This window comes from Phyllobates terribilis, unplaced genomic scaffold, assembly GCF_046119375.1.
Source record: "Phyllobates terribilis strain yellow unplaced genomic scaffold, ASM4611937v1 Scaffold_2__4_contigs__length_985480577, whole genome shotgun sequence".
Taxonomy (NCBI): Eukaryota; Metazoa; Chordata; class Amphibia; order Anura; family Dendrobatidae; genus Phyllobates; species Phyllobates terribilis.
In genome coordinates, this window is record NW_027362762.1 from 793,266,523 (window position 1) to 793,294,377 (window position 27,855).

Below are 27,855 nucleotides of genomic sequence, written 5' to 3' on the forward strand. Positions count from 1 at the left end.
TATATATCCACGCGGCGGGCACAGCTGCATTACCGTATAGTCTCCAACATATTGATTACTACAATAATGTAAACATGAATAGTCACGGTCACAGATCAGAAAGAACCAGGGGGCTCGGGGAAGCCGATTTATATTACAGCGTCCCTTATTAAAACTAAGAATTAAACAAACCCACAAAATCCCTCATATAACAGAGTGCCACCCTGGTATATTACACCAAACCAAAACTCAAAATAAAACACTTCCAAATCTACGCTGTAAAGGTCAACGCTGTCCCACAAATTAAATTACACTGCTGATACATGAGGTTTGGGGAGATTTATGTAACACGCTTGTACGGATGAGACGGAAAAAAAACACAGAAAACAAAAGACAACAGAAGTTGCTGATATTGTAATAAATGTTGATTGAGTCAACCAATTATCTCAGAGAAGGGGGCAGAAAAACAAAAACTAATTGGAGCCCTTTAACACTTTATTACAAGACTCCTTAACAGTGAAAACAAAAGTTCAGATGCATGAAATCTCTTAATTGTTTAATGATCTCAAAGTATCTATCGCCACCTAGTGACACATCTGCTGCGGGAACCTTCCAGCCCGAGACTGTTCGGTACGTCAGCCGGCTGAAGACATGGCAGCAGAGGCACATATGACTCCCGTCACAAGATGTCACAGTCGAATATACATATTAACTAAGAAAACTGTGGAATACACATTAGGTTTATAGAAGGTAATCACAGAAACTTATAATAATTGTATAGTAGAATAATAAAAACAAGTAACAATATTACGGAAACTATTCTAGAAATGGTGCATCACGTATAACAGCACAGCGGGGGATTAGCTGAGGGCACAGCTCTCATCATGGCACTCGGAATAAATTCTTTATAGTCGTGCCATGATTCCTTATCATGCATTCCCCTCTGTTCACACCTTGTCACTGTTATGGCTCCTAAGCCTTGTGCATCTTACATTTCAATAGAATAAGCAAATTTAAGAACATTTCAGGTAAATTTTAGAATGACCCCTCTGTGAACTAGATAATTACTAGAATTGTTCTGCCATTATATTTCGTTAAAGAACGCCCAATGTGTTAGGAACAGAGGTCAAGAACGTCCACACGGGAAAAAAAACACAGGGAAGACACGGCAAGCATGTGACACATACGATCAGCTGTTGTAGCTGGTTTACCCCAAAGTCAGCACGACGGACATTCAGATGAGATGCCACGGCAGTGATGCTTACCTCTCGCCCTTGATGAGTGACCAGAGCAGCGAGGGGCTTGGCATAGAATCTGCTGTAAGAGAAGCCCAGACAGCCATACATGCTGTTGGCAGTGAGCTTCAGAGCCTTCTGCCTGATGTCATACTGAAAGGAGAGAAAACATTATGTAAGCTATCAGTAAATGAGAAAGTCACTGACCTGTTCTCAGAAATAATGTACTACGGATTGATAATGACCCGTACACCCACGTCCAACTACAAGGAAAAAAAATAGTAATTCAGAACTTTCATACAAAATGTTGCATCAAGGCTTGTGAGTTCTGCAAACCTTGTTACAATTTAAGATTAAAAATTAAACATTTAACTATTACCATAATGCACAATATTAATAATAATCACTGGTTTTCTGCGCATACCTGTGATGATATAATATACATCAGTGTATTTTGCTGGTCATAAACAATTGATCTATTTCAAGCTAAAAATAAGTTGCAGTGCCAAGAATCCCATAATCAGCCTGGACATGGGGACATTACATCCACAAGCAGGCACTAATCCTCCAACAGGCCTCCAGCTCATCATTACCTGCAGGTACATGTCTGGATTGAGGTCGGGCTGTTTCATCAATTGCTTGACATGACGTCTTCTCTCCACTAGTTTCCGGATCTCCCGAGGTAAGATCCCCATTTCTAGATCAGAATTAGGCAGCTCTGGAATCTCATCCTGATCCTCATCCTGCAACAACAATGCAGAAAAAAAAAATAAGCAAGACCGTCCTTAATTCTGCTCCCTTTTCTCGGAAATCGCATCTCAAGCAGCAGCATTTGCTAGTCTCTCGTAGCTATAATCTGTCCTAAACCGCTGTCCCTGCTCAAATGTGCTGATTATCTTGCAAGACGCCAAGCAGCCGAAAAGAAAAATCAGAATCAAACAGACTGCTTCCAGAAGCACTAGCAATTTTATTCATAAAAGGGAAACATGGCTTGTGATCAACTGGATAGCAGCACAATTAACCCATTGGTTATGGCAGGTTTGCAGAAAAGGGTTCTGTCATGTAAGGCAGGAGCTCGCTAAGTTGCACGCAGCATATAAGGTAAGCATGTCACCTGAAGTGGCACAGCTCCTAATGACTGACCAATAGTCCTTAACTAACAAGTGCCGAGGACACATTACATATTACATTGCATACACAGACCGACCATACAATTCATTTTCTGGAACGTCTGATCTTTACCATGATGGTCCAGGTCATTATGTTGCACGTCACACAAGCTATTGCTCTGAGGTCACTTTCTGAGAGAATGCACAGTTTGATACATTTCACTTTGTGCGCAGAGCAGATCTTTTACATAAATGCAGCCTTTTCATGGACACACTTGGGCACATGCACTTGCAGAGATGGTTGTGCCAACGATCGCTATGCAGCACACCAACCTCTTTTGCGTTCTGAGCATCAGCAGCTGTTCGATGCACGGTGGTGAAACAGATGTTATACTCTTGGATAATGGAGGGGTACAAGCTGTTGAAATCCAGAAGCAAAATGAACTTGTCATAAAATCCTAAAGAGGAAGACAGAAATTACAAAATTATTCTAATGACTGATGACAATTCTATAAAGTTAAGGCCAGCCTAGCAGAGCAGCAAAAGCAATGCAAAAAAAAAAAAAAAGAGTCCAAGAAAGAAAAAGTTGATCAGCACATCCAAAAAAAAAAATAGATGAAATCTTCAAATTTTATTCCATAAGTATCTAACAATTAAAATCCACATGCTGGTGATAGAAAAAACACTGATACATTCCTAGTGCTGCGTGTGCATTTGGTCATAGAAAAGAGTCATGATATTAAGGCCGGGATCACACCAGCGTATAAACAAAATCAGAGTTTCGTCCAAAAAAACTCCGCCAATTTTTTTCCCTTACTTGTCATCCGTGTGCAATTTGCTTTTTTACTTACCCGAGCAGTTAATAATTTACAAGACCATGTACACTTTCCTATGTTAAAGAATTGCAATGTATTTGTAAAAAACATACGCTATAAGTATGGTGGTATCCAATTATTTTTTGCTTGCCAATAGACTAGAATGGCGACTCATCTGATTTAGGGAAGAAACTAGAAAATGCTGTGATTTTTCTTCAATCGCAGATTTAGTCAGTGGGGAAAAATGTAAAAAAAAAAAAAAAAAAAAATCGCTAGTCTGCCCTGCCCCATTGAATAAAACTGGGCCGAGTGCAGTCTGACTTTTACAGACTGCACTCGGATCAGAAATATGGTTGTGGGAACGAGTCATAACAGACATTTATTATGGAATATAGAGAAATGTGTCACAGCATTCTTACACTGTAAGGGGAACATGCATAATGTGGGAGAAAATACATTCCTTTATTGATCATCAAAGGAATATTTAGGCAAGTTGGCTGTGTTATATGCGGATTTTGTTGCAGATTTGCCACATATTTCACTCTATGTATTGCAAAGGGAATGAATTCTGCACAAATAGACATGCTGGGAAAAGTGAAATCCGCTCTTACTTAGCTGGCACTTTGTGCCGTTGCAGATTATCCGCACATAACCCACAGTAAATAAGCCACGCCAGCATCACCCATGACATTCAAGGGATTCTGCATTTAAAGGTACATGTGGTCTAACTACCATACACTTGGGGCCCAATTCATGAAGGTATTTTCACTAGAATTTCTGGCATAAAACAGCTTCAAATATCACAATTTTATTGTGCAATTGCAGCATGAACATGGTCATAAAAATGCCAAAAGTTGCACAATTTCAGCCAGCTCTGCAAAAGGAGGTGGAGCTGCAGCAGAGAGGGGCATGGCAAAGCCCACCCAACAAATTCATCAAAAAGGTTTGTTACGTAACTTACGCCAGAAATATTAGTCAAGTACCAGACTGGAGTAACACTTCTGGCGGAGGCGCCCACCAGTTGTAAGATGCGCCTAATTCATCAAGCTGCATGCGCCTTAGTGACTGATGCTCATCATTACACTGGCGCACAAAACAGTCTTAATCTAGCCCAAAGTTTCTATTTTCTCTGCTAATCTCCATACTGATTCAGCAGTATAACTCTTGTACTTGCTCTGGGGTTGACAAGGCGGTATTAACAAGCTAAATCACCTGTGAATGGACCTTGTCATTTGAATTGAACACTTAGGAATATCTTAAAGGCATAAGAACCATGTAGCAGGGTGCCCAGGTAATGGTGATCCAATCACATGACCAGATCTACAGTCTGTTTAGTTTGAGACAATTATTTTAAAAGGGGGGATTCACATTATATTAACCCCTTAATGATCACCAATACGTCTTTTTACTGACCTGAGATATAAGAGAACAGCATCCGCCGACAGGTGACAATCCAGCAGATATCACTATACACTGTAGCTGACAACTTGCTGCATCAGCCATGATCAATGTTGGCACAGACCATGGCCGTTTAACCCCTTAGATGCTGTTGTCAATAGTGACTACAGCATCTGAATGGTTAACAGAGTGCGGTGGGCTTCCTCTTTAAACCCTTCGGCATTCTGAAATCATGATCATGTGGTCCTGATGTTTGCCATGGCAATTCACGGCCAAATACCGGCCTTACACTCTGCCAGCTATAGTGACCTGTTTAGAAGTTATCATTTAGGTGGTAAAAATACATTTTTTCATTCCAGTCATGTCACTTTGCATTAATTTCTGAAAAGCACCTGAGGGGTTAATAAACTACCTGAAATCAGTTTTGAATATGTTGACTGGTGCGGTTTTTAAAATGGTATCACTTTTGGGGGGTTTTCCAATATATAGGTCCCCCAAAGTCATTTCAAATCTGAATAGGTACCTAAAAAAATAACATTTTGGAAATTTCCTTGAAAAAAAAAAAAAAGAACTATTTCTACATTTTGAAACCTTCTAAAATGCTAACAAAATAAAAACATTTTACAAATGCTGCTGATGTAAAGCAAACATGAGGGAAATGTTATTTATTAAAGTTTTTGTGTGGTAGGACTAGCCGGCCTGAGGCAACATTAGGATTTCGGAGAATTGTCTTGCTACTCTGATTTCCAATATTGAGTTGCACTTTGATCTCCCTAGCTTATAAAAATAATACTGTGTAGTGAAAAACTCTGCATCTTTACATAATACTTTGAACTTTATCCTCTCCCCACTTGCAGGAATCTTGCTTATTTACAGTGAAGCTTATATCTACCTTGGTCAATGACTAACGTGCAAGGCTCATTAAGGGCTTCAGAGTTCTCCCATAAAGAACCAGACACCTATCACACTTTAACAAATCCATTTTGAGTTAGTTTTCATTCACTATCAGCAGACGTCTCAAACCTGGTGAAGAACTGAATACTCGAAAGCTGTATAATTTTGTTAGATACATTGATTAAAAATTATCTACATTAAAGGGGTATTCCCAAAATCACAAAGTGATCTTATAATAATGTTCATAGGTTATATTGGCACAAATTAATATATTTTTAAATCTGCCCCGTTTTGCACATATCACTTCTGCTAAGGATGCCCATCTAGACTCTATGAATCCTTCTGTTGCCATTGCAGCTGTCCTGTAGTTCTAGCTTATGGCCTCATGCACAGCGTTGCTGCTCTCAGCTGGGATCCGGCCATCATAGCTGCGCTGTGTCTAGAGCGGAGCTTCTGCTCTGAGAGATGTCACATTACAGGGCAAAGCTCATACCAGGAAGCAGAGGTGTCTGTGCACTGGGTACTAAGAGGAGTGACGTACTGCAGGATGTCGATGTATACAAGGGACAGAAGAGTGATATACTGCAGGAGGGGGCCGAAAAGAGCGATGTACTGCAGAACGGCGATCCATGTGTAGGAGACTAGTTGAGCTGTGTTTGTTACCTGCAACTGAAAGATCAGTTATGGAAGATGCAACTGTTGCTTTACTGCTGTACATAAAAGAGGGTTATCTTCTGTTATATACATCAATAGAGCAGCTTTTGCAGTTTTGCAAAACTGATCTGTCAGCAGCAGGTAACAAACAAAAGTCTGCACTGCCATTGTGGAGAAGTGCAAGAGATTTGAGCTCTGCTATAACCAGCTAATATAAAACCACACAGGCAGTTATAGTGCTGTAGAAGATACAATCGGTCAGGCGGTACTGTACAAGGGCAGACAGTGCACAAGAGCATAAAGTGAGTTTCACAATTAGATAAGATTATTGGGGTATTCCCATCTCTAAGATCTAATCCCAATATGTAGTAGGTGTAGTAATAATATTAGCAAATACAGAAAATGCAGTTTTTCTGATTTGTGATGTCTCTTTTCTCATGTGCAGGTGTTGCAGGACCTGAGGTATCCATGGTTACAACCGCTGATATAGCAAAAGTTAGTTAGCTAGTTGCTACTGGTTGTAACCATGGATACCGAAGATCCTGCACATGGGGTAAGCAACATAGCGAATCAGAAAAACTATACTACATTTCTAATTGGAGGTATTTGCTAATATACATTGGGATAGGATTTGGAGATGGGAATACCCCTTTAATGATAAATCAGAGAGGTGTGGCTTGTCAGGAGCACACGGGGGGGGGGGGGGGGGTGGATCTGCAGCACTGAGGAGATGTAAGGTGCTGCTGGGAAATGTAGTTTTAGCACATTAGAATAGAACAGCATTGTGCTATGTGAAGCTGAACTGACCAAGGGCCAGATCGAGAAGAAAAAAAAAAAAAAAAAAAGACACAGTTACAACATAGAAACTACGTTGGCCTTAGTCTGTATAAACAATAGGTATGCATTTATTGCGCTTTGTGAAAAATAATGGGATTCTGGGAATTACACTTTAAATTACAAACTCTTACTAAGCAAAGTAAGAAAGTGGCAATGATTTTAAATTCTGCAGAAAAAGAAAAACATCTTACCAACTTTTGGATCCAGAACTAATCCTCCAGCATAAGCAGCCTTCCTACGACCTTTTTTGTTTTTATTTTGATCTACATCCAAGTCATCATCATCCTATAACAAATATACATAAGTTAGTCCAACGGAAAAAAAGTAAGACCATATCCTTTATATAAAATTTTTTTTTTAAAAAAACACACAACCTTTAAAACCAATGTTAAAGAAACGTTCTGGAGTTGTTTGCTCAGAAGTGCTACGCTCCCCAGCCTCCGGCTATGTGCCCACGATGCAGAAATGCTCCGGATTTTTCCTGAGCGTTTCTGCATCTCCCTGGCAGAAAAAAACACATGCGGATTGTACATGCGGATTGTACATGCGGATTGTACATGCGTTTTTTCTGCCAGGGACAAGCGTTTGTCAAGCACTTTTCCAAGCGATTTTAGCATCACTTGGAAAAGTGCTTGAAAGTTGGTCACACTATATAAATCCATGCAACGAGCATAGATTTATATAGTGTGACCAACACAATGTTAAAAAAAAAAAAAAAGAATTTGAACGTAAAAAATAACCTTATACTCACCTTTCCGGCGGCCTTGGTCTGCTGCCGGCGTCGCTGCTGGCTCCGTGGCTGGTACCGGTAATGTAAAAGGACCTTCCATGACGTCAGCGGTCATGTGACAGGTCACGCAACCACTGACGTTGGCGGTGGAGTGACTTGTCACATGACTGCTGACGTCATGGAAGGTCCTTTTACATTACCGGTACCAGCCACGGAGCCAGCAGCGACGCCGGCAGCAGAGCGGGGTCATTGGAAGGCGAGTATAAGGTTATTTTTTATTTTAAATTCTTTTTTTTACTTACAGGTACTATGGTACCCGGGTCTGGAGGAGAGTCTCCTTCTCCAGACCCAGGTACCATCCGCGCATTAATTGCATAAGTTCCGCATGACTACATGTAGTCATGTGGATCTTATGAGATCCAATGCAAGTCAAGGGCGGCAATTTTACGCAGCGAAATCGAACTAGAATAAGTCTTGCTGCGGTTTGTACCGCAATGCAAATTCGCAGCGGAAATTCCAGCATGATGTGCACAGCACATGCGGATTTGCATTGCAGTAAATGGCAGACCTATTACAAGTGATTTTATTGTGTTTTAGCATTGAAAATACGCCGCAAAAACGCATTAAAATCGCTTCGTGTGCACATAGCCTCACAGCTTCCTGCTTCCTAAAGATTGATAGCTTGGGCCAAGGCTGGACACACTCTGGAGCTGCAAGTAGAGGTAGCTTTGCCTCCGCAGCATCAGAGGGGCGCTGAAGATGGCTGGATAAAGGGATCAACCAAGCTTCGGAGAAGTGCCTGCACGTTGTAAAGCAAAGAGCTTGCAAGGGTGCGCTTCTCTGTTAGCAAAACCGAAAGAAATGAACTGGAGTATAAGTTGATATACATGCAACGTGCAGGCGCATGTTCACACTGATAATTAAACAAAGCCTAAGATAGCATCAAAATTTACAAATACCCTGCTGTAAATAATTAAAAAGCAATAGTACATAATAACAGAGTACTTGGTAAACACTGTTTTTGATCAAATAAAGCGTAAAAGCCATCCCACCAGCGTCAAGGTGTACCCAATCGGGACGATCTTAACCTCCAGTATTAAAACCTTACCAAGTGTCATAGTTACGTCAATGTGAATAAGGGCCGAGCAGGACTGTGGCCCAACTATGGATACCCAGCAATGGGAAGCTATATAAACGTAATGCCCAGCTCAAAAAAGGGAAGCCCCACCCTTGCATTCACTGAGTGCAAAAACTTAAAGCAAAACCGAAAGAAATGAACTGGAGTATAAGCTGGTATACATGCAACGTCTAGGTGCATGTTCACATTGGCCATTAAACAGACATAATCTAAGATGGAAACAAAATGAACATATACCCTGCTGTAAATACATAAAAAGCATAAAAGCCATCCCACCAACACCAATGTGTACCCTGACAGGACGGTCCTAACCTCTAGTATTAAAACCTTACCATGTGTCAAAAATGACCTCAACACTAAGTACCCTATGTTATTTATATTCTCTATTGCCTTTTATTTATTTAGAAAAGGGTATACGCTCATTTTGTTTCTACCTTAGGTTTTTTCCACTCTTAAAAAACCAACTCTCGGAAAGAGGTGCTTATTTTTACAATACTTTGCAAAATTACCCATTTAACAATGTGACAACCCCTTTAATAACACCTAACTGAAAAAAAAAGTTAATGGTAAATATTTTATTAAACAGTGTTATCAGTATACAAATACTAATATGAGCAACTGGTGTAAAACAATTATCACAACCTCCTCCAGGTGAGGATACCACTCAGTCTATTCATGCTGCCCGAGCACAATTGCAAACAAGTAGATTTTTCTTTCAAACACTCAGATGTTGCAGAGAAAATGAAGTTTAAAGATCTGGTTGGTGCCCGTAGGCAGAGATGAGACTAGGCCAGCGCCATTGCTGGATTGTCCCTACGCTGCTCTAGTTGAATGATAGGTCTCACCGCTGCCTATGGTCCTCGGCTGGATCTTCAAACCATGTTTTCTCAGAACCACCAGGGCATTTTAGAGAAAAACACATCTGGTTCTAATCTTGCACCAATCTTTGATTCATCCTGTCTGGGGTTCGAGTAGCATGAAACGAATGACAAGTTCACTTAAAATAAAAAAAAAACTCAGGGTTGTACCACAGATTAAAATCTTGTTACTAACTAATAATGAATATATGGAATTCATCTACATCTTTGAAAACCTCTTTAATCAGATTGATGGTCTGTATAGTTTGCAAATAAAAAGGTATCACCCTCTGATCTGCACAAATAGATAACTAGCTTTCCCATCATTAAATCATTCAATACCTGTGTAAATAAAGACGTCCATAAAGAACAAACACAGACAGTAAGTGAAGGTAGCATGGGTAGATCACCCCAGGACTAGACTATTTCATATTACTTGTATCAGCATGAAAGATTTTTTGGGTTTTGTCATTGATAATTTGATATCACATCCCGTGGCCAGCCGGCGTACACACGCTCGCCAGAGACCACTCACTATCATGTAGCCTAACCAGTGTTTCCCTGCATTGTTCATCCCATATAGTTGTATGTTTGATAGTGCTTTTATTTGCACAGTGCTTTTTTCTACATTTATGTTAGAAATTATATTTGGAAAGAAAAAAAGTAAAAATGCTATATATACTTACAATATTATTTTTCAATATTTCTAATTGCCAATGCTTATGAGATATTTAAGCAACGCCCCAAGCACCTGCCTCCCAAGAATGCCCTATCCCATCTAAGTAACGCTGATGGACACACTGCCCAAATATGCCACATTTGGTTGGGTTTTCCAAAAATCCTGGTTTAACCAAGTAGTTCTGGGAAATTAGGGACAGTAGGCAACTATGAACACTATAATATAGGGCAGCACAGCGGCTCAGTGGTTAGCACTGTAGCCTTGTAGCATCGGGGTCATGTATGTTCTCCCCTGTTTGCGTGGGTTTCCTACCACACTCCAAAGACATACTGATAGGGAATTTAGATTGTGAGCCCCAATGGGGACAGCGATGTTGTCTGTAAAGCGATGTGGAATACGATGGTCCTATATATTAGAAGAATCAAATGGTGTCAGAAATAGAACAACAAGATGCTTACCACAACCTGCTGGCTTTTCTTAAAAATTTGTTTGTCTGGTACTAAAAAGTCATTTTCATAGAAAGCATGAAGCAGAAGGTATTCATTTCGTTCAGAACGTCCACCCATTAGTGTCCTTGACTGTTAAAAGAAAAAGCATTCACAATAAGTGGAATTACACAACATATAACATACACAAAAATATAAATTTTGCAAGTAAACAAAGCAGATTTTCTTCCTTAACCTTGAAGCAAATAAGTGAGAATGATAAAAGACTATATAAGAAAGGAATTCACATTTAGGTGCTTAAGATCACCTACAGAAATAACACACTGTCAGTGTGTCCAACTCCCCCACACACCCCCCTCCTAAAAGATGAGAAAGGTGCTACAGGTACCCTGTAAGGATGCTACATAAAACCTGTTCAGCACAGAAGGTGGTTGTTTCACAAAGAAAATGCCAGAGTCAACCATTCTACCTTCAAAATATAGAAAGACATTTACTTGTTACAGAGAACAAGTTTTTGGAATGAAATGGCACACAAAATGACACTTTCCTTTTAAACCAGCTCAACATGATTTTGGAGAGATGAATACACTGACAAGACACATCATCTCTGTCAACGGAGTCAGTTTGTTACAGTCGCCTGATTCAGTAAGAGCGACATGCTATGAAACTAGATCATTTCTAGTCATTAGAAATTTCAAGCTGAATTTGATGCACTCACTGGATGGAAAGGGGAAAGGAGAAAAAAAACATAAAAGATCTTAGAATGAAAGACTAGACAGACTTCAAACCATTTTGTGGAGGCACAACATGGAATGGGATATTAGATGGCTGAGGAGATTATATGACATGTAGGAGTTACAGTCAATTAAAAATTAAAACATACTCTCCATCATTTGCTCTAAAGTTTCTCAGCAAAATATAAAAATAAAGATCATACCCGTGTGCTACTGTACAAGTGAAATATTTCAGAGCTATTGGGTTGATTACGGCTCAATTCTCTCAACAGTAAACCCCAAAAAAAGAAACACAATTATTCACCTGTTTTTAAATCTCCAGCTGGCTTTGACCACTGCAGCCAATCGCTTGCCTTATGGTGTAAAGCCGTAAATGCAGGCATCAGCACTGCAGTTAGTTATTGGCTGTAGCAGTCAAGTCAATGTACAGCGCACCCCCTCACAAAGAAAGCAAAGAACAGAGGGAACCACCCGAGTGCTGGGATTTTATTTGTGACATTCCATATTCCCTTATGTTATGTTTTTTGACATCTGACTTTAGAAGACAACATTTAACTTTAGAAGAGAATAAAACAAAGAAATGATTACCATGACGTTTCCTGCTATATTCGTGATCTGTAAGGCCAAGGGAAGAACATTCAACTCGCACATGATCTGTAGTATGAACCTGGCATCTATGAGCGTGTTCTCCAGCATGTATAGAAGTTGAGAAGAATCACTGCAGGTAAACAAAATCATCAAGATGAGGATTTTAAAAAAAAACAAAAAAACAAATTCCTAAAAATATTTAAATATTTTTTTTGTAAACAGTTTTACCATCTTGATTTGCAGTCAGTGTTCAAACAGTCACGTGTCAAACATATCGGCAGAACCACTGAATCGGTCATCATGCGCAGGAGACCACAGGAGCAATGGCAGGAGATGGGGGGGAATTACACAGTCGAGTATTGGGGGGGGTGGGGTTATGCCATTTAATGATTAAAAAAAAAAACAACTGGCTGTACAGTAAACACCTGAACAACTTGTGTAGGTTTTTTAATTTTATATTTTGATAAATCTGACCTTCCTGGATGCAGCAATACAAAATATGTCTATTTTTAAATGTAAAGCGGATTAAAATATTAAAAATTTTTCCTTTTTTTTTAAATTTTTTTTTTGTCCCCTTAGGGCACTTTAACCCTGTGTTTTATGTACTGCCACATGTATTGCAGGATATAGTGAAAATGTTGGTTTCCTATGAAGCCCAGTCTGTGACAGGAGCTTTAAGCCGGCCTCTAGCTGCAGTGGCAACGCATTGGCTTATCTCATGGAAGGTCTGTTAGGTGCCTAAAACAGAGCACCCCCAGGATCACACCACTCAAATGCTGATGTCAGAGTCTGCATTTAGGGTTTAAACAGCAGCAATCGGAGCTACCTACAGTCACTGCTATTAGAGGCGGATGCAAGCTCAGCGCCTGAGTCTGATCCATACACATGGACCTGATACTTGACGTACTATTATGCCACACATTGGGAAGGGGTTAAAAAACACTACAACCTGATGTGACTGTTTCTGCAATATACTTAAATGACTACACACAGTGCAGTTTGATGTCTCCTTAGAATTGTTGGAATCAATGTAGTGTTTTGGTTTTTTTTTGCTTTTTTAAATGCTCTGTGTAATTTCTTTCCCCCAAAGAGACGGATTTTGGTAAGACCTTACCTGTAAAATCCTTTTCAGCGAAGGAAGGAAGGGAGACACAGTCATTACTAGTGGGTAGGCGGAGCCCACATAGGATAGAACACCTCAGATTAAAAAAGAGTGTTGTCCGGCCCCTCCAGCTTGGGCTCCTCCTACTCCAGCTCTCCAGTCCGTACACAAGCTAAGGAAGAGCAAATATCACCAGCGGAGCAACATAACCCCTTCTGAAGAACTTCAGAGAAAAAAACAAGAGACAGGTTATGCATATAACAGAAAAACCACACAGTCCCAGGTACTACTCACTGGACCTGACCACTGCGATGAGCTGGCAATGCTGGAACAGAGCCTTAGCGCGCCGACCTCAGCCCAGATAATCGCTATCAGAGAAGGGTCACGCTGCATCTGAAAACACAACAACACACTTCTGCCATGGGAGGGAGCTGTGTCTCCCTTCCTTCCCTCGCTGAAAAGGATTTTACAGGTAAGGTCTTACCAAAATCCGTCTTTCAGCAGCAGATGGAAGGAAGGGAGACACAGTCATTACTAGTGGGACGTCCCAAAGCAGTCAAAAAAAATTAAAGGGTGGGAAAAAAACAACAGAGGCAGAATCCCAACAACCTAGAAAAATGCGCAACTAGCGCTAAATACAAGTTAACGATAACTTAAACTACAGCCGCCTGCAGGACCCTACGTCCTAAGGCTGCATCAGCGGAAGCACTGACGTCCACCTTATAAAACTTTGTAAAAGTGTGGACGGAGCGCCAGGTAGCCGCCCGGCAGAGTTGAGCTGCCGAGGCCCCTTGATGAAAAGCCCACGATGAACCCACAGCTCTCGTGGAGTGAGCTCGAATCTTAATTGGACAAGATTCGCCCTTGAGTCGATAAGCCTCTAAAATGGCCGACCGAATCCATCGAGCTATAGTGTCCTTGGAAGCTCGTTGACCACGCCGACGACCTGCTGGAATCACAAACAGAGAGTCCGATTTCCGAAAACCTTGAGTAATAGACAAATAGAACTTCAAAGCCCGCACTAAATCCAATGAGTGCAAGGCCCGTTCCTTCGCATTCCTCGGTTCCGGACAGAGCGAGGGCAACACAATATCCTGGTTAACATGAAATTGTGACACCACCTTAGGTAGAAAGTCGCCCCGTGTGCGAAGCACCACGCGATCCAGGAGAAACTCCAGAAAAGGAGGCGAGCAAGAAAGAGCCGCCAGTTCAGAAACCCTTCTCAAAGAGGTGACTGCCACTAAAAAGGCAACCTTCCAAGAAAGCAAAGAAAGGCTAACGGAGTCCATAGGCTCAAAAGGCCCATGTTGAAGAGCCTCCAAGACCAGATTGAGCAGCCAAGGGGACACAAGCGCCTTCCGCGGCGGAAACTGACGGGTTACCCCGCGAAAAAAAGGAACGAACGTCCCTACGCGAGGCGATAGCCTTCCGAAACAGCAAGGACAAAGCAGAAACCTGACCCCTCAGAGTGCTAACTGCCAAACCCTTGTCCAGGCCATACTGCAAAAAGGCCAACAAATTGGGAATGGAAAAAATCCTCGGGTTCCTTGAAGAACCCGAACACCATGAAAAGAAGGCCTCCCAAGTCTTGTGATAGATCCTAGTAGTGGCAGGACCCCTGGCAGCTCGCAGAGTGGCAATGACTTCGGCTGAAAAACCTTGACGAGTCAAGATTTCGGTCTCAAGAGCCACGCCGTCAAACGCAGAGACTTCAGGTCCGGATGACGAACGGGCCCTTGGGTTAACAGGTCCGGGCGAAGAGGGAGATGAAGTGGAGGCGCAGCCAGAAGCGACACCAGCGTCGAGAACCACGTCCTCCTTGGCCAGTCTGGGGCTACTAACATAGCCGGGACTCTTTCCAGTCTGATCCGACGCAACACCAGAGGAAGTAAGGATATCGGCGGGAACACATAGATTAGCTCGAATTGGTCCCACGGAGCCACCAGAGCATCCACCGCCACAGCCTTCGGGTCCTTGTACCTGGACATGAACGTCGGTAACTTGGTGTTGAACCTTGATGCCATCAAATCCACTTGAGGAGTTCCCCAACGGGAGCACAGCTGTGCAAAAATTTCTGGGTGAAGACTCCATTCTCCGGGATCCACCTTCTCGCGACTGAGGAAGTCCGCCGTGATATTCTGAACTCCCGGAATGTGAATCGCAGAGATGGCTGGCACCTTGGCCTCGGCCCATACCAGGATCCGAGACACTTCCATCATGAGCCTGGAGCTCCTCGTTCCACCTTGATGGTTGATATACGCGACCGCCGTCGCGTTGTCTGTCTGCACTCGGACTGGCAGACCGTTTAAAGGGACCGTCCAGTGTTGGAGGCAAAGGAAAATCGCCCTCAATTCCAGGATGTTGATCGGCAGGACAGACTCTTCCGACGACCATACTCCCTGAATCCAGAGATCGTTCCAGACACCCCCCCAGCCTGACAGGCTGGCATCGGTGGTTATGACCGACCACCTCGGAAGGAGGAAGGACTTCCCCAGGGATAACGCTTCCGGACGTAACCACCATTCTAGAGACTCTCGCACCCTGTGGGAGATGATGACACTGCGATCCAGCGAAGCCTGTGATCGATCCCAACGGTTCAGAATGAGCATTTGGAGAGTCCTGGAATGAAATTGGGCAAACGGAAGTGCCTCCATTGACGCCACCATCAAACCCAAAAGGCGCATACACCTTCGAAGGGACATTGCTGTCGAAGACTTCATAACCTGTACATGTCGAAGAAGACTTGCTTGCTTGTCTGGAGGCAGGGACACCACTGCTCGTACCGTGTCGAAATGCATCCCCAAAAACAGGATTGACTGCGACGGTTCCAGAGACTACTTCTTCCAATTGACCAGCCACCCGAAGTCCTCCAGGAGCTGAAGGGATAGATTGCGAGCCGTCACCGCCTCCTCCTTTGAGGACGCCACAATCAAAAGGTCGTCCAGGTAGGGAAGAACCGTAACCCCCTGTCTTCGAAGGATCGCCATGAGAGGTGCCAGAATTTTTGTAAAAACTCTGGGCGTCGAGGCCAACCCGAATGGTAGGGCCACAAACTGGAAATGGTCCTGACCTATGGCAAAACGAAGGAAGCGTTGGTGGGCCCTTCCGACGGGAACATGCAAATAAGCGTCGCGAATGTCGATTGACACCAAAAAGTCGTTCTGCGACAGGGCCGCCACAACCGAGCGAAGCGACTCCATGCGGAATTTCCGGGTGCGGACATGCCGATTCAATCTTTTGAGATCCAGAATGGGGCGAAATTTGTCCTCCTTTTTGGGGACCACAAAGAGGTTTGAATAAAACCCTCTTCCCCGGTCCTCCGGCGGAACCGGTACCACCACACCCTTCTGCAGAAGGGAATCGACCTCCTGCCGTAGAGCGGCAACTAGCTCGGGCTCTGACGGAATGCGAGATCGCCAAAACCTGTCCGGGGGTCGAGAAAGAAACTCTATGAAGTAGCCTGCTGACACAACCCGCGTCACCCAGGCGTCCGAAACGCGGGACGCCCAAGTCGATTCGAATTGGAGCAGGCGACCCCCCACTCGAGAGCCCTCGAGTGAAAACCTGGCGTCAGTCCGCCTTAGCGGGCTTTTTGTCAGCTTCCCGCTTGTCTTGACGGAAGCTCTGTTTCCAGGGAGTGCGGGATTTCTGAGAAGCCTTTTTTCCTGAAAAAGAGGGACGACCCGATCCCCAAGAGGGCTGACCGGACCGTCCCCTGGACCGAAAGGGCCGCCGACTACTACCGGCACTAGGCCTGCCCGACGCAGAAGCCACAGTTCTTCGCTGTGGTAAGGCCACTTCTTTTGCCTTTGCCTTGACAATCAGCTCCGTGAGGTCAGATCCAAATAACTGACCACCCTTGTAAGCTAAAGATAGCAAACCTTGCTTGGAAACCGCGTCCCCGGTCCACTGTCTGAGCCACAGTGCTCTTCTGACTGTGACCGCCGAGGATTGCGCCCTGGACAGCAGTGACGCGGTATCCAAACCTGCATCACTGCCATATCGGGCCGCATCCTCCAACAACTTGAAAAGCCCATCTACCTCGGATAGCGGGGATCCATCCTGCCACGCCGTCCGTAGACGGTCCAACCAGCTTAGGGAAGCTTTACAAGCACACATGGATCCTAGCACCGCTCTGAATCCATGACCCGCGGCCTCGTAGATGGATTTCGCCGCCATCTCCGTTTTTCTGTCCAGCGGATCCTGCAGACTCGCCTTCCCTTTAACAGGCAGTAATGAGGATTTGCTAAGCTGGGATAAAGGGACATCCACTTCAGGAGAAGGAATCCAATTATCAATCAACTCCGTGGAACACGGATACAGTGCCTCAAAAAACCGTGTCCCCTGAAAACGTTTATCTGGACACAGGCGTTCCTTCTCCACTGCCCCATTAAGCTCATCCAGAGATGGTAATGCCAAGCGCGACCTATGCGACTCCTGAAACATCCGGGCCGACTTACCAGGACGTCTAGTTACCTCCTCCGGAAACTAACGCCTCCCTCATGGCTCCAATAAAAGCCTCTGCACGGCCCAAAAAAGAGGCAGAGTGCCCCTGCCGATCCTCCTTATCCGAATCGGACATCTCCCCATCTGAGCTTGAAGGGGAACCCTCCATAACAGAGATCTCCGAGTCGCTGCGCGGGGAGGGCAGTACCGGCCTGTGGCGCTTCCTGCCATGAGAGGATCTAGCTGACACCCAATAACCTAGAAGGTCAGACAGGCCATCAATAGAACGAGTGAGGGCCTCCATTTTGACCACTGCCCCATCACCGAAACCCCCGACCGCTGCGCTTGACGCCGTCGAGGACTCCTGCGTGTCAGACACGCGAGACTGATCCTGTAGCGGACCTGGGAGACGGTCCGTACCTCCTGGACCCTGATCTGACATGCCCTCACACAGTATATGGCAGGTTAAACCTGTCAGTAAGTAGGACAGTGTGGTTTCTTAAAAGAAAGCTGAAGGGTTAAAGCTCTTAAAGAGAGAGCTACCCCAGCTGACCCCCATTTAAGGGATAACCGCCTAATAAGGGGTTAATGTCGCAGACTCCCCACAACCTCTGTGAAATGAAAAGGATGTGCGAGCCCCAGACAAAAAAAGGAACCTCTATATGAGGTAATAGCTGCAGGACAGCACAGTCTGCCACCTTATTGTGCCTCAGAAAGGTGCCCTGCGCTGAGGGGGTGAGGGGTTAAGCTTCTGCCCTGACAGGCAGAAGCGACTCACCCAGCTGGCCGCGGTGCAGTGTTCCTTCGGTCTGTCGGGAGGAGAGGAGAGTGAGGAGCCCGATGGAAGCCGTTCAGTAATGGCCGCCGCGCTGTGAGGAGAGAGAAGCCGGAAGAGGAGGGGCAGGAGAAAGCGCGCGCTCAGAGCTTCCTGCCCGCGAAAGACCGGGAAGGCGCGAAGCCACGCCCCCCGCCGGCTTAAAAAAAAAAAACGCGCGCGACTCCTCCGCTCTCCGCTCCTGCCCCGCTTCCATGTCCTGCAGGCATCCACCTGCGGACAAAAAAACACAAGTCACCACATGAATACATGTAGCAGCGGCTGCCGCAGCAGCAGCTGAAGCACTCAAAACACATTAACATGCTGAGTACTCACCCAGCTGAGCGCCACAGGGACCCCCAGGGATTTGTGGCGCTGTGCCCAAGCTTCCCCCCAGGGCGGAGAACGCAGTGACCCCAGATGCGCGGTTTGCGTCCCCGCCAGGGAAGCATCCCTCATCCCCCGGGGCCGGCAGGGTTCTGCAGGGACCTCTCTCAAAGGGTAATGCAGATCCGCCAAGGGAGGGGTGGGGGTCCAGCAGCGCTGAGACCCCTGAGACCTCAAGACCACGGGGGTCCAAGTCTCTGTCCGATAAAAATAAAAAAATTTTCTGAGGAGCTGCTTCCAGCAGCGACCATCCTCTGTGACCTCAAATTTTAGACTGGAGAGCTGGAGTAGGAGGAGCCCAAGCTGGAGGGGCCGGACAACACTCTTTTTTAATCTGAGGTGTTCTATCCTATGTGGGCTCCGCCTACCCACTAGTAATGACTGTGTCTCCCTTCCTTCCATCTGCTGCTGAAAATGGATATATAATCTCACACACACACACACACACACACACACACACACACACCATTGCCACAAAATTTAAAAAAAAAATTGAAGTGTGGCATTTTTTACAAATGTTTTAAAACATTAAAAAAAATACGTGGGCCTTCTCTGACATTACATAAAGCTCTGGGGAAAAAGCCAAAATACTATAATTCGATACATCAGTACAGCAAGGGAAAAAGTTTACTTAGAACTGAATTATCCCAGAACAGATTAAAATAAGAATCTGAATTTACCTTGAATTTGCAGAGGTCAAACAAACGCAAGTTGACAAAATCTTAAAATTCCTGTGCAAGGTAAGTGCAATTTCAGGATGTATTTAGTTCAATGTCTGGACCAATCTTCTATAATGGAATATGTAGCTCTTACATTAAAAAAAAAACGCTCAGTCTGTCATGTTCGCAAAGAGCCAAAGTGATGTATCATTTAAGTTTCTGCCCATGCATTATTTTCAATGTAAAAGCAGCCTCTTCCATTATAAAGGTTGTTGTTTACTAGATTGGTCAGGTCACTGAGCTGAATATATACTTGTCAGCATATATTTTTTATACTAAAGACAATTTTGATTTTGAATGTCTTCAATATGACCTATCCAAGGTCAGCAGCAGAGGTGCACTGTATCGTTAAATGGAATATTTGTAGTGTTGGGAGATAAAAAATAAAAAAGGAACAATTTTCATGTTGTTCTAATAAAAAAAAAAAAATCCTCATGTCAGATGCTTGAAAACTAAAGTGCCAGACGTGTACTGCAAGATTAATAAGGACAGGAACATTGTAACAATGTAGTAGAATTTACCACGACAGCCATTGCTCCAATGCTGTGATCATGATCGCAGTACAGTTTCCATTAATGCGGGTATAAAAATATTATAAAGAGTTCTGAAAGGATTGTTATGTTAAAATCTAACTTGCCCAATAATTCATCCCTTTCCTCCTGCGAGTTTGCTCAACTTTTAGACAAACCTGTGGATCATTTGCGTCAGCAAATGTGACAATTATTTAATAATTCTCTTTTTTCGTTTGTTGATGGTGTAGTAATAAGTACTGGAGAAAAATCTTGGTCTTGCTGTAATATAAATCCCACACACAAACTTCATGAGAACCTATATTTATACACAGGAGCCAATCCAGGGAAGCGAAACTCCAGGTGGAGGAGAGAGCAGAAGCCTGAACCAATGATCAGAGAGGAGGCGTGTCTCAGACTACCACTGACTTCTTGTAGACACTCTGGATAGACTTTAGTCATATTACATAGCTTTGATCTAATAAAGCTGATCTGAGAAGCAGCCAAGCACAAAGAAATACAAATAATCCATAATCATCCCCTTGTAATATCTTAAATGCATGTCAGGGACACAACAAAAAGCAGAAGCTTTAAATACCTGTATGCATTACGAATATGTTCTGGGGGAATCATTACACGGTCAGATTTTAGTACATGATGGACCAGTTCAGACAAGTGGTAGCTTTTACAGCGGATTAACTCCTTTGCAGAAATTTCAATATCACAAATTATTCGACCACATGCTGCATTTCTTTCAGCAAAACCACTCCGACCCTAAAGGTAATAAATATGAAATAAAAAAAATACATAAAGAGACAATGTGAATGGCTGTACAACAAAAAAATTAAAGGGAATCTTACCATATTTTTTCTACCCCATCTAATAGCAGCATGATGTAGGGGTAGCGACCCTGATTCCAGCGATGTATCGCTTACCTTACTGGGTGCTGCAGTTTTGATGAAAAACCGTTTTATCTGCTGCAGATCTACCAATTCTCTGAATGACAGGTCTTGTGTAACCCAGCCCTCACCAATGATTGGCAGCTTTCTGTGTACACTGTGCATAGGCTGAAAGCTGCCAATTAGTGGTTTTTGGACTACACTGCAGCACTAGTCCTATAGTGATAATATCCAGCTGATAAAATGGATATTACAATTACAGTAAGCAGCCCAGTAAGTGATATCACTGGAATCAGAGTCCCTGTTTATGCTGCTCTCAGATTACATGGCAAAAACCTGGTGACAGATTCCCTTTAAAAACATGGGAAATGGTAGTGGTTACCCTCCTTCCTCCCAAACAATTTCAACCAATTAGTTACAGTTAATCACTAAATAAAAATAAATCACATTTCATTCAAATATCTTTCAATATTATTTAAGTTATATTTTTACAGTTACTATAGAACAAACATCTACAACGTTACGTAGAGCATTAAATTAAATTGCGTTCGTCTGGGCATCAACTATGAGGTGTATAAATATCTACCTAAAAGTCATTTAATGTAATTCTATTTTACAAACACAAGGAATTCTACTATGGTGGGATGTATAAAACTTACCCCAAGTTTTGGCATAGTTGATCGCCTAAGGCGACCAATTTTTGACCAAAATGGAACTTTACATAAATTAATCCTCTGGAGCAAAACTTCAAGATCAAAGCCATAGATATCATGACCCTAAAAAAAAAAATATATGATAAATGAGGACAAGCACGTGTATATTATAATCTGACAAATACTAGGACTGTTAAAGAGTACCTGTCACGTTGCACATACAGTGCGACCTGTGGACAGCACGGCATAGACGAGCAGTAGCTGAGCAGAATGGTATATAAGATAATTGGAAGAGATTCAGTGTAAGGGCGCAGTTTTTTTTTTTTTAATGCATTTCTAAACTTTGAGAAGAGTGGGTTTTTCAGTCTTTGACAATCTTTCTCCTGATATGCCAAATTTTACTCCCCATTGAACGCTATGTGGAAATCCTGCCACAAATCAGTGAGGTAAATGAACATGTTGCAGATATAAAGTTTGCACATGGATATTTTTCCGTAATGAGTGAATCAGATTTGTTAACCAGTTCAAAACCGAGCCATTTACCCCCATTCCTGAGCAGCCACATTTTCAGCTTTTTTCATACATGGCATTTAAAAGAACTATAAGTTTTTTTCCTCAATATTCAAATAATTTTTGCCTCTTTTTTTCTTAATACATGGGGTTTCATTTTTTATGTCACTGTCATATTCCCTCTTTTTTTTTACTCTGATATTGGTGGAAAAATACTTATTTCTCTTATCTATTTTTTTAATTAGTTTTAGGACCCCATCCTGTAACAAACACTTTAACACTTTTTTTTTTTAATGGGTGCAGGGCTAGTCACAGGAATTTGGATTGACAGTGGAATTTGTATTTATCTTTTACCTGTTATTTGTTGGTTATTTATTTTACACTGTGCCTAAAACCTTTTTTTTGGGGGAAGGGGGGGGGGGGGGAGGTAGGGAGAGAGGGATTTAAATATTGAAATATTTTCTATTTCCCTTGTAACTAGGACTGGTATATTTGCCCAAGCTACTGCAGAGACGTTTTAGAACATCACTGCAGAGTAGCTGCAGGTCCCCCCGAAAGTTTCATGTCTACGGGTGGTCCCAAAGCAGTTAAACAACACATGGTGAAGCATGCCTATCAAAACAACTCACCACAATAACATCGGGATCAAGTTTGTGTATTTTTGCCAGGAAAAACCCCAGAAGAGTCCTTTCAGTTAGGGCAATTTCAACATTTACATTCTGGCGGAAAAAAGACAACACTATTAATGCGATTTCAATTTCAGACATATCTATCCAAAGAAATGAAGTAAAGAAAGCAAAGAAATAGCGGTGTCTATAATCTCTGTATTATCATCTCAATGTAGAGGCAGATCGTACACACCAACTCCAATAATATGTCACTTTGTGGTAACAAATATGTACACATAGCATATTAAAGGGAACCCGTCATCATGATTTTGCCATCCAATCTGCAGACATCATGTTATAGAGCTGCTGATTAGATTTATGTATGGTTTGGTGAGAAAAGATTCAGTATAATTTGTGTTTTAATCATTTGAGCCTCAGCTCCTTCTGGGACTGACAGCTATCTGTAAGCACACCTATAGAATGAAAGCTGTCAGTCACTGATAAGACCGCCCACTGGCCCGAAAATCACAGAAAGAGCAGAGGCTTAAATGATTAAAACACAGGTTATACTGAAACTTTTCTCATAAAGCTATATAATCAATCTGCTCAGTTCCCCTTGCTCTAACATGGTGCCTGCAGATTGGACGGCATAATCATGGTAACAGGTTCCCTTTAAATCTGGGCATTTTCTACTCTACTCTACTAGGACCTTCTGGAGACAGCTAACCATGAAGCAGCCAAAATGATCTCCTCTATATTCAGGCCCTGGAGCAGATACTGTACTATACCTCCCTAGTAATATCTTACCACAATCTGGTAAACTAAGGGTGTGACGACACAGCATTTATTGTTAATTTGGCCAGATGTATTTTTCAGTAGGACAGGAGGCACAGACCATTTTTCATACGAGCCTGAACATTGACTCTTAAATTCATGTTTAGCCTTGGGAGACAGGGACGCAGGGTAACTGAACAATTGATGTTTGCTGCAAACATTGATGGACAAACTATGCAGATTGATTGAACACTCGAACAATGAGAGTTGACCTCATCCCACCTTTCCCTGACCTGCGTATGGCCTGAAGAACAGATGTGGGTATAAAAAAAAAAATATATATCCTTCTGCAAAAGACTCTACAGAACAGCAGCCAGGGAACTATGGCTTCAACATACAGATTTGACACTCTACAGCGGGGTCTCAAACACGCGGCCCGCGGGCCGCATGCGGCCCCTGAGGCTGCTTTATGCGGCCCGCAGGCACAGACCCCTTGACGATCCCGACCAGGTCCAGGAGGAGCCGCCGACAGCAGCGCTGCATTGCCGCACAGAGACTGTTTCCCAGCACTGCATTTCCAATGCCAGCCGCTGGCCAATCAGAGGCCAGCAGCTGATATCTGCGTGTCGGCGCAGCGAGTATGACGTCATTGCCATACGCAGCTATCAGCTGCTGGCCTCTGATTGGCCGGCGGCTGGCATTGGAAATGCAGTGCTGGGAAACAGTCTCTGCGCGGCAATGCAGCGCTGCTGTCGGCGGCTCCTCCTGGACCAGGTCGGGATCGTCAAGGGGTCGGACTCTGTGGTGCCTGCGGGCCACATCTGCAGGAAGGCCGCCGAGGGAACGGAGGACAGGTGAGAATCCATCTTTTTTTTTTTTTCTATTTTATGTGTGTGAAGAACAGGGGGCACATAGCCACAAGAGGGGACCTGAATGGGCCACATAGCCACAAGATGGGGACCTGGATGGGGCACATAGCCACAAGAGGGGACCTGGATGGGGCACATAGCCACAAGAGGGGACCTGGATGGGGCACATAGCCACAAGATGGGGACCTGGATGGGGCACATAGCCACAAGATGGGGACCTGGATGGGGCACATAGCCACAAGAGGGGACCTGAATGGGGCACATAGCCACAAGATGGGGACCTGGATGGGGCACATAGCCACAGGATGGGGACCTGGATGGGGCACATAGCCACAGGATGGGGACCTGGATGGGGCACATAGCCACAGGATGGGGACCTGGATGGGGCACATAGCCACAGGATGGGGACCTGGATGGGGCACATAGCCACAGGATGGGGACCTGGATGGGGCACATAGCCACAGGATGGGGACCTGGATGGGGCACATAGCCACAGGATGGGGACCTGGATGGGGCACATAGCCACAGGATGGGGACCTGGATGGGGCACATAGCCACAGGATGGGGACCTGGATGGGGCACATAGCCACAGGATGGGGACCTGGATGGGGCACATAGCCACAGGATGGGGACCTGGATGGGGCACATAGCCACAGGATGGGGACCTGGATGGGGCACATAGCCACAGGATGGGGACCTGGATGGGGCACATAGCCACAGGATGGGGACCTGGATGGGGCACATAGCCACAGGATGGGGACCTGGATGGGGCACATAGCCACAGGATGGGGACCTGGATGGGGCACATAGCCACAGGATGGGGACCTGGATGGGGCACATAGCCACAGGATGGGGACCTGGATGGGGCACATAGCCACAGGATGGGGACCTGGATGGGGCACATAGCCACAGGATGGGGACCTGGATGGGGCACATAGCCACAGGATGGGGACCTGGATGGGGCACATAGCCACAGGATGGGGACCTGGATGGGGCACATAGCCACAGGATGGGGACCTGGATGGGGCACATAGCCACAGGATGGGGACCTGGATGGGGCACATAGCCACAGGATGGGGACCTGGATGGGGCACATAGCCACAGGATGGGGACCTGGATGGGGCACATAGCCACAGGATGGGGACCTGGATGGGGCACATAGCCACAGGATGGGGACCTGGATGGGGCACATAGCCACAGGATGGGGACCTGGATGGGGCACATAGCCACAGGATGGGGACCTGGATGGGGCACATAGCCACAGGATGGGGACCTGGATGGGGCACATAGCCACAGGATGGGGACCTGGATGGGGCACATAGCCACAGGATGGGGACCTGGATGGGGCACATAGCCACAGGATGTTTGCCATTATTACTATATGATGCTAATTGTAAGACAATATTACTGAATGTGGCCAATTGGGGGAAACAAAATTGTAAAAATCAAAAAAATAAAAATAAAGCATGAAAAAATATTGGGCACTAAAAATGCTGTTTTATATGTAAACTAAAGTAAACACAAAAAAGTGCACGTTTATTATCACCACATCCATAACGACCCAAGCTATAAAAAAAATAAACACGGAAAAAATGTTCAAAAGGTGTATACAAAAAAAAATGGTGTCACATTGAACAAAGAATGCGGCCCCCCAAATTCAAATTTTTTCCATGTGCGGCCCATATACCCAGCCGAGTTTGAGACCCCTGCTCTACAGGATGACAGCTTAAGGGACCACGGCCCCAGCTGGAGGGATACAGATATGCTCCCTTGACAATAACTGAACCCATGGGGACGTTAGGAGAAGCCAGGTTGGGACAATCAGGTCACATGGCCACGTACCTCAATGGACTGTCAGCTTCCTAAGCTTGTCGTAACCTCCTTTCTATGGGTACCCGACAAAAGCGTAGTGACACTGGTGGGGGTACTCGGCCCTGGAAGCCCAAAGACACAGCTGCTCTAATCCCAGCAAGCCAGCGGAAGGGTGAAACTCGGTAATTTTCACCATCTTGTGTATTTGCTGGGACTGTACTATATGTGATTGTCTGTTGGTGGTTCAATAAAGTGATGAAAGGGTAGTTATCCAGCAACTCGTGAAATTGACTTAAAAAATAGCCTTTATTTTGAAAAAAAATAAACATGAGACCATGGTGCAAATAAAAGCGTACAGAGGCTTGCGCGTTTTAGATATGTAGATCCTTACTCATAGCATAATACAATGTTGAAATGGAAAAACTTTTAAGGCATATGGAGATATCTCAGAAAACTCAGTTTTAAACCTTAATGAACTGACTGTTTATATTTAAAAAGAAAAAAAAAATTACAAACTCCATAAATATAACTCACATAATATCAACCTAGAAACAGACAATTATAATGAATATAGCAGGAAATCAGCTAGTATAAAATAGTGCAAGTGGAAATAACCGGAATATTAATACAAATACATTAATTCATTTCTCATATTTAAATATGTTGGATATCTAGTATTTAATTTCTAAATCCACTGTGCTTCTTTTTTCCGTAATAATTTAACCCTGTACCCACCACGATGAGATATAGGGACAGATTGCAATGCACTTACACGTAAGCAGCTGATATTACCTCCATGTTCATGCAAAAAATGCCTGGAGGCTCCTGACAAACTACGGGTAGTGGGATTTAGGACATCGTATATGTGTTCTGACAAAAGTTTTCTCAAAGTGCGGCTTGTGGACCCAACATACTGTTTATTACACTGTATGCAGAGAATCACAAACACAATGATTACTGCACAGTTCATAAATGTCACTAGATGGTATATTTGTCCCTCATTATTAATTACCGATTTGTTGTTATTAATCATGTACGGACACAAGCCACATTGCCTTTGTCCACACTTAAATGAGCCTTTTGTGGACAGCCAAGAATTCCCCTTCTTTCTATGTTCGTTATTTCTAAATTCACTAGGAGAAATAATGTTTCCCACTGTGAGTGACCTCTTTGGAACAAATTTGCATCCATTTTTCAAAATTTCCTTTAGAGTACTATCAGTACTATCTGTACATGAACTGGTGGGAATCTAAATACATTTATGCCATTTCTAACCCTTATTCAGACTACCTGCGGTATTACATGCGCTTCATAGATGATATTTTAATTGTTTGGAGCGGACAGGAGAGTGACATTCTCGGGTTTGAAAATTATTTAAACACTAATGAATTGAATTTATCCTTTACTATTGAAGCAAGAAAGGAAGAAATTTCCTTTTTAGATTTGAAATTAAAGGGTGATATTAATAACCATAGGGTGGAATGCAACCTTTTTCGTAAAAAAATAGCTGGCAATTCTATATTGCACGCCTCGAGCCAGCACCCTAAACAGGTTATTAGCAACATACCCACAGGAGAGTTCATAAGGGCACGCAGGTGTTGTACTGATGGAGTCAAATATGAGCAGGAATGTCAAATCATTAAAGAGAGGCTAATAAATC

The 27,855-nt window shown here is 43.7% G+C and overlaps 1 protein-coding gene across 1 annotated transcript in view; it reads right to left on the minus strand.

Annotated features, from left to right (window-relative positions):
• The window catches only part of POLA1 (DNA polymerase alpha 1, catalytic subunit), a 408,365-nt gene that overhangs the window by 304,263 nt on the left and 76,247 nt on the right, over positions 1–27,855 (minus strand). The window contains exons 17-25 of the mRNA XM_073667407.1: positions 22,762–22,851; positions 21,629–21,745; positions 20,669–20,844; positions 12,094–12,223; positions 10,784–10,903; positions 7,113–7,206; positions 2,657–2,781; positions 1,808–1,957; positions 1,245–1,367 (exon numbers count right to left, since the gene is read on the minus strand). Coding sequence (XP_073523508.1) covers positions 1,245–1,367; positions 1,808–1,957; positions 2,657–2,781; positions 7,113–7,206; positions 10,784–10,903; positions 12,094–12,223; positions 20,669–20,844; positions 21,629–21,745; positions 22,762–22,851 — 1,125 coding nt within the window. The remainder of the gene's footprint in view (positions 1–1,244; positions 1,368–1,807; positions 1,958–2,656; positions 2,782–7,112; positions 7,207–10,783; positions 10,904–12,093; positions 12,224–20,668; positions 20,845–21,628; positions 21,746–22,761; positions 22,852–27,855) is intronic.